The sequence below is a fragment of the Malania oleifera genome, chromosome 9 (genome assembly GCF_029873635.1).
Source record: "Malania oleifera isolate guangnan ecotype guangnan chromosome 9, ASM2987363v1, whole genome shotgun sequence".
Lineage (NCBI taxonomy): Eukaryota > Viridiplantae > Streptophyta > Magnoliopsida > Santalales > Ximeniaceae > Malania > Malania oleifera.
Window position 1 is genome coordinate 74,921,739 of NC_080425.1, and position 12,510 is coordinate 74,934,248.

General features: G+C 34.4%; 1 protein-coding gene across 1 annotated transcript; it reads right to left on the reverse strand.

Annotated features, from left to right (window-relative positions):
- Positions 1–3,753: 3,753 nt before the first annotated feature.
- Positions 3,754–12,023, reverse strand: LOC131164825 (tyrosine--tRNA ligase 1, cytoplasmic). Its single transcript, XM_058122317.1, has 10 exons — positions 11,668–12,023; positions 11,422–11,569; positions 7,594–7,883; positions 7,412–7,508; positions 5,817–5,922; positions 5,633–5,715; positions 5,340–5,485; positions 5,133–5,238; positions 4,196–4,255; positions 3,754–4,060 (listed from the first exon to the last, which is right to left on the reverse strand). The coding sequence occupies exons 1-10, from the start codon at positions 11,781–11,783 to the stop codon at positions 4,040–4,042; spliced, it is 1,173 nt and encodes a 390-aa protein (XP_057978300.1). The 5' UTR covers positions 11,784–12,023; the 3' UTR covers positions 3,754–4,039.
- Between the last annotated feature and the right edge of the window lie 487 nt (positions 12,024–12,510).

A 12,510-nucleotide genomic window follows, 5' to 3' on the forward strand; every position in this document is an offset into this window, starting at 1 on the left:
TAACTTTCCCTTTTATCAAATCTTCAAAAAATATTTATATAATTCAATGCTTTGGAGAACTTAGGTTAAATCTTTGAATATATAAAAAGCTTTGAAGATTGCAAAGATTTGAAACACATTTTGTCACAACAATATTTCTCTCAAGTGTATATAGATAACCTTTAGACTTTTCAATCATGTAGATTTTGGAATATTAAAAATATCAAGTCTTTGAATGAAAACTCACTTGAATAAAAAATATCTAATCAATAACAAAAGTTTTTCTCAAGTGATAATCTTATCAAAATGATTTAGTATATGCACACTCAAGATCAACCTTTTAACAAATATTCAAAAATGGATTTTGCAATGACAAACTCTTTAAAAAATAGATATCAATCAGTAAATCAGTTTAGATGAAGAAACTTTATGAGAATAACTCTTAACATGTAGTGTGATTTACCAAACCTCAATATCAAAAAGCTTGTACAAGAAAACCTTTTGAGGATCAAAGTAGCTTTAGCTCAGATGTGTAGTATAAGATTTGAAATCCCAATCACAACCTCAGTAGTGTGATCTCTCAAGTTGTGCTAATATGCTTAATCGTATTCCCAAGATTTGATTTTCTTCCTCTCATAGTTGTTTCTTATTGTTCTTCTTGTTCTTGTTGATCTTAGCTTCCGCACTAGGGTTTAGATGTTCAATATATAGGTATCTTGCCCTTAGAATAGATCTCATCCGTTGCATAAAAAAATAGCTCGCGTGTTCTTTCATTAAAAATTAAAATTTTAAACTTTCCCGCAGGTTCAGGCGACTAAGGTTAAAGGCCCAGACGACTGAAGTTCCTTAGAGCTTCGAAAAATTAACCTAGACACAGGGTCAAGAGACTGAAGTTGGGGTTCAATCTACTGAAGTGTCGGGTTCAAGCGACTGAAGTCTGAGTTTAGTCTTCTGAGGTGCTTCGGCCAGATTCTGTATTTCACCATTAATTCTTCAGGCGACTAAACTTAATCTTTAGTTTCCTGAAGAAATTTTTCAGGCGACTGAACGTTAAGTTTGGTTTATTAAAGTTACCAAATCTTGGATTTTTTTCTTTTAAATTGAAAAATCTTCTTTGCTCTCTTTCTTGGCTTTTTATAACGAGATTTTAAAAATATTTCTAAGTTCATAAATATCCCCTAATGATGTTCATGAGATGCACGAGTCCTAAGGTTATTCTAGGGTATATGTTGAGCCTCAAATTAAATCATATGAAACATGTGAATACATAAGTTCTAAGTACTCATTCCCATGACGTTCTCGAACATGTCGCTTGTATCTTCATTTTCCAACTCTTTTAGATCCATGAATTTTACCAATATATGTATGTTTTAATCTTCATGGCTTCCATGACTTGTTATCCTTCCGTGCATGCTAAATATTATTCGTGTTCACAATCTCAATGCACAAATCAAATACCAAGTAATTTATCATTATTAAAACCGGATTGAACTCATAGAGTCAACAGTTTCCTTGACAATACACTTGTTAGAGTGAAAGAAAGAAGAAATGCATTGCTAAATTTTTTAAGAAACAGAGAGTTATGTGTCGAACCTCTTAAGAACCCGAAAGCTTATCCTAGTTCTTATGCTCTAATTTTACGTTTTGAGAAGTATTTCGGGTTGTACATATTTTTTACATTATCGTAACTTTTGTGAAGGATTTTGGATTTGATTTGGATTTCCAAGATTAGGATAGGTTGTCTTAGTGCTCTTAGAATTGTATGCACAATTTTATCACAACATCCTCCCCACCATAAAAACAAAACGAAGACAAGTAAATTACTAGTTAAATGAACCCCTTGTAACATGGATGTAAAAGGAATATTTGCTCCATCCAAATGAATATCTTAAAGAAATTTTATAGCTTTATGTTTGATATTATACATTTTGTATACGATAAACTAGGAAATGAAACTAAGGGCAAAAGACTTAAGTCTCACTTGAGATTTGCCAAACCACTAGACTTTCTTGAAATTTCAAAAATTCTACAAACCTCCCATAAAGTTTCAAGCATCTTATACTTATCTCGATATCTAAATTTTAGGGCACTAAAACCCTTCAAAAGGATTGTATTTTTGCAAAATATAAGGAGAGTTTAGTGCCTTTGTGATAAACCTCAAGAGAAGTTTAAAGGAATTTTAAAAGCTCAGGGCAAGTCTATGTCTTTTTGCTAGAATTTTTTTTTTTAAAGTTAATGTCTTTCACCCTAAACCTTAATGCCCCATTAGAGCAATTAGCTTTAAAAACCAAGTAAAAATCTATCAAAGCCTAAACCCTAAACATTACTAATGCACGTGAAGGCAACCAAATTTTTTACACCTAGTTTAGTTTGTAGGTTGATATGGAATCAAAATGTATGCTTTGACTTCCATTTATACGCCTGGTTTTAAAATGGAATCTCATATTTTATTTTGAATGGAATCATGATCAGAGTTGTAATTTTAATATAAAAGAGTTGGAATCCTTATTTATTCGATGAAATCATTGTGGTTTCCTGTAATACCCTTCCCCTCCCCTTCCCATACAAGATTAATCGAAAGCAACTATGCAAGACCTTGCCTCTCAGTTGATATGAGCTTGCAAATCATTATTTGAGCTTACACATAGTGTAAATCAACAGCAAAATCTCCACCGAGTGAAAAACTATGAAGGCCTACACCGTAAACATTACTAATGCCCGTTAAGGCAACCGAGTTTAGTTTGTAGGTTGATATGGAAAATGTATGCCTTACTTTCATTTATACACTTGGTTTTAAAATGGAGTTCCATATTCTATCATGAATGGAATCATGATGTAGAGTTGTAATTTCAATCACGAGTTGGAATCCTTATTTATTCCATGAAACCACTGCCATTTCCTGCACTACCCATACCCATCCCCTCCACTTCCCAAACAAGTTAATCGAAGGCAACGATGCAAGACCTTTCCTCTCCGTTGATGGCGTTCTAGCTTGCAAATCCGTGTTTTGCGCTAGCAGATCAAAGACATTAGCAACAAAATCTCCAAAGTTGACAATATGAGCTTGAAGATTGCGCAAATCAACACAGCTTCAGGAATTTATGACCTGAGCCTGCAAATCATTATTTGAGCTTAGACTAAATCAACAACAAAACCTCCCAGTATTGGTGATCTGAGCTTGCAAATTGGGGCAAACATGCAGGTACCTTCCATTCCAACACCTCCATTATTTCTACCAAGCAGGAGAAAAGAGCCAACTCCTATGAGATTGCTATTTAGCTTGTAGGGGCAATCTCCGGCACTAAAATTTTTCTATTTTGTTTTGTAAATACTTTCCTATTAAGAAAATTTTAAAACAAAGAATAAAATCAAAATCATAACTTCAATTTTAAAAGAGCATTTCTGAAAAATGCTTACCTTCATTCCGTTCCAATTGTCATTCTACATGACTATCCAAACATTGTAATCACATTTTAAGATCGATTCCATTCATACTCTTCCAAACATTATAATAACATTGCAACACTGTAACCAATGGTGGGTACTTTTCTAGTGATCATAGAAATTATGATGACCGGTTTGGATTTTTGCTTCTGTTTCTTTGCCTTTCAAGGGTTATTCAAATAAACCCTAATACGACAGTATTCCATCCACCATGACACACTGAACCTAGATGGTCCGCTTGTGTACATATGGAATAGGTTGCACACCTGCTGTTGGAAAAAACAAAAAACATTCTTGGAGATCCTACCACCCAAACCATACGAAGACCTATTAAATCAAAGTCTTCTTATATCAAAAATAAATGAGCAGAAAATCTGCATTACAATTCTATCACAACCACCTTCCCACCAAGAAAACAAAAACAAAATAACATAATGAAGAACACCTGAAAAAACTAAAAGATATTAAAAACATGGATTGTAACTAAAAAATACAGTAGCTTTTTTAACTGATTGTATACATATGATGATTATTTTAAACTAGTTCGAAAGGGTCGCACTACCATCCACCAATCAGAATAAGTGGCAAATGGTTTACTGCATGAAGCTCTTTGATCTCACCTGGTGATTCTGTAAGCCTACAAAAATGAATAAATATTTCATTGAATAGGAGTATGCTTATAGCTCCCAAGTAGGATCGGGGATGACATGGAGTCATATAAATGTTACCACAAAAAATGTAAACTGTAACATAGAGCCAAAAATGCCCATACCTTGACCCTTTTTAGTAGTTCTTTGGCATTGCTGTCCTTAGCAAAGTGATCACGAACAGGCTGCAGGCACAAAGATGAGAAGATTTAGCTTCTGCAAGACCAAAACCCATGGACTGAAGGCACCACAAAACGAGACGTGTGTCTCACACTATAATCAGAACAATGAAACCATTCCACGATCACCAAGTAACGAGAAAAATGTAAATCGTGTATCCACAACTTGAAAGGGAATTGGATTGACAAACTTGTACAAACCCTTTGTTAATGAAAGTTTAGACCAAGTAGCTAAGCAGCAGGTAATCTTATGAAGTTAACACCCTACTAGCACCATGATGCAGCCAAGCATTAGGCAAGCACCACGGGGGGGAGTTTCATAGTTGGCTTAAACCTAATAAGAATATTTTCATATTGTTGAATCATACTGAAAGGGAGGAGGAAGATGAATTTAAATAAGGGATACAACTGCACATGCACCATTTAGGTTGTTTAACACATTATACTTTAAAAATAATTGAAAAAAAAAAACACCTTCTAAACTACTGAGATTTAAGTAAACGGTGACTAAAAAAAGGTTGTATCATTTCTGCCTTCCAATGCAAGGCTACTGATCGGTGGATCTTTACAAACAGATCATCAGTGTCATTCCATCACATCCAACTGATTCCATCACATCTAGCTGGGCCATCACATATATAGCTAAAAGATAGTAATTGCTCTCACAAGTCCATTATCATATACGTAAAAGATGCACTGAAAGAATACAACTAAATGCCTGCATCCAAATAATTTGTGCTAGCAAAAGCTTCTAGATCCAGTTCATAAAATGTAAGAAACTAAAAATGAGAGAGCAGCAGGTGCAGACTGCTATCACAAATCTGCAAATATGGTCAAGAAATTTTGAACTGGGAGATGAACGCAATAAAATGATGAATCTTGCCTGTAGTATCTTATTTAGAGCCTTTGCTAAAGAAGGTTTCAGGTCGCCTGGATGTAGCTCTCCACTTTCATACTCAGCAATTAATTCACCAAAGTCTTTGAAGATCCTGGGGCAGAAGACCAATTAAATAAACTCATAGGAACTTCAATTCTTTTTCAAGGTCAAATCTTTTGTAAAAGAAGACCACAACATAACTGCATAACTCACTTATCTCCACCATTTGCAGCACTACGTTCAACTTTGAACTCATTAAACCATGGGAATATAATATATTTTATGTACTCCAGGCATGGATTTCCTTCCACAATCTTTGGAGGGCAATATGCCTTCTTAATTTTCAGATTCACTTCAGCCTGAGACATTTAAGACAAAAGAATGTATATTAAACATTAGATATCCAAAAAAAAATAGGAAATTTAACTACAAATTGACTCACAAGCGAAAAAATCAACTAAATCCTTTAAATCAGAAACCTAAATTCCCATCACATAACTCCCTACCTCTTCATCCTCCATGTAAATGGAGGATGATGGATCACTTTTGGACATCTTTTCTTGGCCTTGCTGTAAACCACACAGCATGTCTGCAATTCACCAATAGTTAAGGACAACATATCGGATCACTCAAAACACAAAATTATAAGTGGTAATCACAAACATTATATCAGCAACATTGTGAGGATACGGTGAGACAAAATAATTGGCTTGTTCTTCCTCTTGATGTCATCGCAGTACTCTCTTGCAAGTACATTTACTTTCCTTTGATCCATCCCGAGCTGACATATGTCGGCCTATTTAAACAAGCAACAATTCACATGTTTCTCAGTTAGGTCTTTACATGAACTAGGCATCAAATGTAATGTACCCATCCTTTGATGCAAGCGCGCACACATTATTGGCCCAAATTAAGCAATGAGCTAGATGACCCGCAGCAGCCCTACAGCAAACCCAAGTAGCAACTCCAAACTCTAAAAATATTGAGTACAAACCCAAACCCCACCCCCACACAACAGCCAAAAAAAAAACACATAGCACCTTTACAAAACACTAGGAACAAAATCATGTACAAGAATTAAACAAAGAAAAGTATAAAATCACAAAACAAAAGCCATCAGACTGGTAAAAAGCCAAAAATAGCAATTAGTGTAACCTGAACCCACCACCCACCAACAAACAAGGAAGATAAAGCCTAATTTCCCCAACAGCACAGGCACCTCAAACACTTCATCAGCACAAATATGCATTTGTTTTGCACACAAAGGAAAATAATAGATGAGTAGATGAGTAGTCCTTCTCTAAATAGTGTCATCATGGAATAACTAAATCAAAATTGAAACAAGAAGTTGTAGATATATTGGTAATTGAAGCCACTCGAAAGCATCCCAACCTGGCTTGCTTGGCAACTCAAAATACACTCTCAGATTTGCTATTGCAGGAAACATGAAGGGAAAAATCAAAACAGAATAGAATTCTGGGACTGAAGTTTTACAGCCAAATGAATCATATATTTGATTTCCCATATCATTAAAACCCTCCCCTTAGAGGTCAAAACAAATCTATTCTCCAGTCATTTCTCCATCTATTCCTTTCCAGCTGGTTTTAGACAACAACATTCCAGGGGTTTTAACAGTATTCTGCGATGTTGATAGTAGATGAGTGCCAACATTATACAATTATTCGATTCTCCTCAATCACAAATTGTTATATTAATATTTGGCCTCCCTACAATGCTGTGGGACCCACATTATTGAAACAATACTTCTCTCTTGTATGGGTCCAAGTGCTAACATGGCATGTTCCAAATCCTACATGGAGGAATCATTCCTTCTAAGTATTTCTCTTTTTGTTTTCACTTTAGAATTGTATGCATTAGCACTTTCTTCCCTCCCAATATCTGAACAGTCAGTATCTAAGACGGATTCCCCCAAATACAAACAGCATGAAACCAAACCAGTAATGTCTGACTTAGACACAATAACAATAATTACATGTGTGCAGTTAACCACCCATTGGTTTCCCATACCACCATTCCTTTAAATGTGATTAATCACCAGGGGATTTTTAGCATAGTATATCATTGACGGGCATGATAATTAAGTGGATTTTGTATATGCTTCCTAGATTATTGCAGGATGGAAGCTCAAGAAAATAGAACAGTCATAATATAACCTCTCCATTAAGTTTAACTTTCCCAAAAAAAAAAAAAAAAAAAATTCCTCATACGTTGAACCCTAGTAGCTAAAAATATGCTAATAATCTAAAAAATGAATTTAAAAGCACCTTTAGGAAAAATATGTCAGCACACTGCATGCATGGATAGAGAATCTGTGCTGCTGTCAACTCGTCCTCCTCATTTCTACCCATTATTTGAACGCACCTAAAAATTGAAAATAACAAAGATATGCTATATGTTTAATTTTGGCAAACATTATAAGCAGTAAATGTACCAAACATTCATATACCTCTTAATCCTTGAGAGATTGTTTCTCCGGGCTATGTCAATTACCAGTGGCCAATATTCGTGTGCATGAGCATTAATTTCACGCGACGACCACAGAAATTCAATTTTACCTCCCTCAATATCCATCCCAACAGCCTTCCAAATTTCAATAAAATAACGCCCAACTGTCTCGATTTTCTTCAGATCACCACCCATTTTATTGTTTAGTTGTGCAAACCAATCTGCAATCCATATTTTCACTCTCAAACCGGCTGAGGTTAATTTGTTAACATTTATTGTCTTCATAACTCCCTGCACAGAAAATGGGAAACATCACACTAGGAAATCAAACCATAAAATTCTAGGTCCTCCCAGCCCAGCATGCCCCAGACTTCAAGTTCTCCTTAAAATTATAATAGCCAGGATCACTAAAAATAGAGGTAGGAAAAAACACTAAGAAAATCCAACAAATAAAAAGGTTGTGAAAGCTCTGTCACTATCACAACTTAAATGTTAACTTCACAACTCACAGCACATGCACAAAAATCTGAGACTACTAATCACATCATTTTCAAAACAGGCCAGTCTCTTTCGCATTGTGATTTTGTCAATCAGTTCTGTTAGAGACGTATATATAAATATAAAATTTTGATACAAAATTGATTCTGCCAATTTTGTTGACATTCAGCTCTCTGTCCGACTCTCACTGAGATTCTAAAAAAGCATCAATAATGCAAGGTAATATAAGAAAGAAAGGTATCGATTCTAGGGTGAAACATTGTGAGTAGTTCTTGGGGAGGGAGAGGGGGAGGGCTCTGGGACTAGGTAATTTTGGTGCCTAAAAACATTTCCTTAGTGGGGAAGTGGTTATGGGTGTTTTCCTTTAGAACCTACTCTCTTTGGCACAATGTAATTCGTGATAGATTTGGTCTCTACAAAATGGGTGGAATGCAAATGCAAGAGTTAATAATACTGAAGTCCTTGGAAATTTGTGTATCGAATCTATTGTTCTTTCCTTCCCAATGTTCGATATAAAGTGTATCTACTCCTCATGAGTCTCATATTGCTGCCTTCCTCATTTTTCAAGTGGTCATTCTCGGGATTTCATTTTGGGAGGAATCTCAATGAAAGAGAAAACAAATAAGCTTGCTTCTTTGACTATCATGCTTGATTCTTTTCATGTCCAGTTGGGAAGTGATAAGCATGTTCGTAGTCTAGGTCTCATCAAATCTTTCTTCTCATTTGATACATGACCCAAATATTAGCCCCTTTGCCCTTTATTCTCTAATTTGGAAAGCCAAGCAATCATTTGGTATCACTGTGAAAAATTATGGAAATGAAAACCAGAAAGGAAAACTGAAAACAAGAAACAGAAACTAAAAAACTAGCTGAAAACAAGAAACAGAAACTAAAAAAACTAGCTAACTGTTTTGGCTAAATTTTTCAATATATAACAAATTAAAACCTAATTGAACTCATGTTCATTTTTGTCCTTCAATCAAATAAAAATTAAAAAATATGATTAAAACAATGTGGCAGAATATAAATTAAAAAAAAAATATTATAATAGAAAAATAGAAATATTATAATTATATCATTTTATTATTATATATTTAAATTCATTTTTCAATGCTCCAAGAACAATCCTATTGAACATGAGATTTGAACATTGGTAAAAATGATTTTTTAAATGACTTATTGTTTCTTAATTATTAATAAATTTTATGGAGATTTCATTTTAATTATACTTTAAATTCATGTGGTCATTTAATTTTAATTTAAAATATTATTTAGAATAAATGATTTAATCAATTTTTGCATCAACAAAAACAAAAACAAGTAACATAAATAAACACATTTTCATGACATGCTTTTTCTCAGTACAAAAACAAAACAAACAGAAAGGGGGGGAAAAAAATGTAAAAGATCACAAACAACCCTAAAATTCCTTCAAAGATCAAGGCCTTCTCTTGGACTGTGAACCTTGAGAAATCAATACTAATGATTTACTTGCAAAGACCCAACAAAATCCTATCTTCTCGTGTCCGTGTGTTTTACGATGAGAAAATTGCTCTCACTTGTTTTTACATTGTCCCTTCTCTTGGGGCCTTTCAAATAATTTGCAAGTGATATATGGTGAAAATTGGTCATGCCTTGCTTTCTTTGGAGTGTTTCTGCATCATTTATTTTTGAAGGTTTTGGTAAGAGGAACCAGAAAAAAGTTTATGGGCAATGAACTGTTTTGAATATTATTTGATGCATTTGGTTGGAAAGAAATACCAGAATCTTTAAAGGTGTTGCCACTTCCAGTAGTATGCTTAGGAGAGAGCAATCTTCCTTGCATCCCTTCGGTGCTTGGTAAATGGGTTCTTTCATCATGGATTTCAGAAGACTTGCAGTGGAATTGGCTGGTGTTACTTCATGAGATTTGTCTTCTATTTATTTCTTTTAGTTTAACTGCTTTCCTTTTGTAATTGGAGGATATCTTGTTCTCTCTTGTTTTTTTCTCTTTTTCTTTTTCTTTCTTGTACTCCTTCCTTAAATACAATTCTTTGTTCATTCAAGAGGGGGGGGGGGGGGAATGAGTTTAGATATGCAGGAAATGATTATCATAGTGCTGCTACCGCATCTCCATACAGTGGTCAAGGAGACAGCTGAAGCGCACCTTAATGGACCTGCTTTTGTTGGCGGTTAAACTCATGGTTCTAGCATTGCTCTCAATCCTACTCCATGAACAACCCATAAGGCCACTGCACACAGTAGTAAACTCCAGTACCAAGTATAGGATTCATCTCCTAAAGCTCCATGACTGGAAAAATATTCATTTCACCTAGATTCAGCTTTCCATGTGTTAAGCATGGAATTGAGACACAAATAAACCCCTCAAAAAACAAATATTTTAACCCTGAGCAGCTGCTTCTTTGTTCTGAAGATAACTAATGTAGTAACATTAATACTACTGGTACCCAGGTAGAGGAAAAATAAAGGGGAATTTAAGTTTAGAGAATATGCAATTTTCTACAAATTTCCTCTCACTCCTCCATATGCTTCTTTCTCATAAAGAATTAGGTCATATGAACAAAATATGCGTTAAAAATAATGAACCCACAGTTGAATATTTTTTTCCCTTGCCCTTCTTTCCTTCTAAGAAACAAACATATATTTCAAGGAACAAAATGCATAGCATGAGCCAAGTAAAATTGCAAAATGATCAACTTGATTATCACAAAATAAAATGAAAATATGACGACTATAGAAAACAAGTTCATTTCACATTAGTTTTCTTGAGAACTTCACTCTAGTTGGCTCATGTGAAATATAGAAACCCAATAAAAAAGGAATTAAATCCCGGACCTTTAGAAATTTATTTTTTTTAAAAAAACATATTAAGGCATGTTCAATCGTGGAAAACAGATTTTTTTTCTACATTTCTATTTTTTCCCAAATAATTACAAAAAATTCCCCCATGTTGTCCTATTTTCCAACATTAATATATAAAATTTAGAGATCATATTTTTATAATTTTTAGGTTTTCCATATAAATGTTGGAAAACTGGAAAACAATGTTACATCTTTGTACTTCTTTGAAAAACGGAAATGAAAACGAAAAACATTTATTACAACTAAATTTTTTGAATTTAGTTACTGCAAGCTTTTCAATCTTCGCACATCAGAAACTGCAAAATGGCATACAAAATTTACTATAATTTCTATAATTGATTTTCACATCAACTTTGCAGTGAGCTAATTAAAGAGACCGCGGAGTTTACTTACCCGAAGAAACAATGGATTGCAACGAATGAATAAATGTATGCGAGGATCATAATTACAAATTTTCAAAAAACAGTACCTGGGCAATGTGCATTCTCCCAGAGGGTTCGAAGCCATCATAACAGATCGCTCCGGGCTTTTTGGCGAGCAGGTTCCTCAACTCTTCCTCCTGGATACACTCCTCCCCAACGCTTCTCACGATGTCGAACTTCTCTTCCAAGCTTATCCTAAACCCACAAAACACACACAACGGAGTCATCAGAATCGGGCACAAAATCGATTGATGTCCAATAAACAGGAGATCTGAGCAATTCGAGACGCGTACTCGTTGATCGGATTGGAAGTGATTGAACTGGCTTCAGCCTGAGAGTCCCCGGCAATGGACAAGGACTGCATCGCTCCGGGTGCGCTTTGGGCAGCGGCGGCCGCCTCCTTCTCCATGTCTTGGGCTATTGTTGGGGCGTAGGGTTTTGGCGGAGGATTGCTCGCACGTTCCCTTGCGAATGGAATATTGTAATGTAATGTAGTGCAAATGTGCAATGAGAGAATTTTCGACTTTTATGTTTTGTGATGTTCTTGAGATTAAAGTTATGGGTTTAGATAAAATTTAAACAATTTAAAAACATAATATCCGAATTTATACCTTTAAATATGGATAAATAATTAGAAAAGTTAGAGAAAAAAAATTCCATGTTTATGTTTAAACTTTTAAGTCTTAATTTAAATTTATATGAACTAAGATTGACGACTCAATAAATTTTTTATTTCATTTTATTCTAGTTATAGGCATGAGTCATGTCAAAACTCTGCCACTTTGGTCCATGGCAATAACTTTTAGAGAAAAATAGTTATTTTTGTCCTTATAATCCAATCATATAATTTCATACCGAGTCAAATAAAATTTCATTAATAATGATTTAAAAATATCTAAATGCTAAATATGATCATGAGTAAATGAAAAAAATGAAACGAAATTAAAAAATGTAAATTAGTAAATTTGAGCATGTACAAAAATGCAATTAAAAATGAAAGACAATAAATTATAATTCAAGAGAATGTGTTCACCTTGAATAAAGGGTTGCCTTACCTTAATTCCCGGGTTGTGCCCTTCATTTATTTTACTTCCCTTGTTTAGTAGGCAATTAAGTCCTTAAAAAATATAAGACAA

What these genes read in the sequence shown, in the direction of transcription:
- LOC131164825 (XM_058122317.1), bottom strand. Translation starts at nt 11,783, where the DNA reads ATGGAGAAGGAGGCGGCCGCCGCTGCCCAAAGCGCACCCGGAGCGATG. An exon ending in ACTTCCAATCCGATCAACGA is followed by an intron (nt 11,570 to 11,667) that starts GTACGCGTCTCG and finishes TTGTGGGTTTAG; the next exon opens with GATAAGCTTGGAAGAGAAGT. An exon ending in GGAGAATGCACATTGCCCAG is followed by an intron (nt 7,884 to 11,421) that starts GTACTGTTTTTT and finishes TTTTCTGTGCAG; the next exon opens with GGAGTTATGAAGACAATAAA.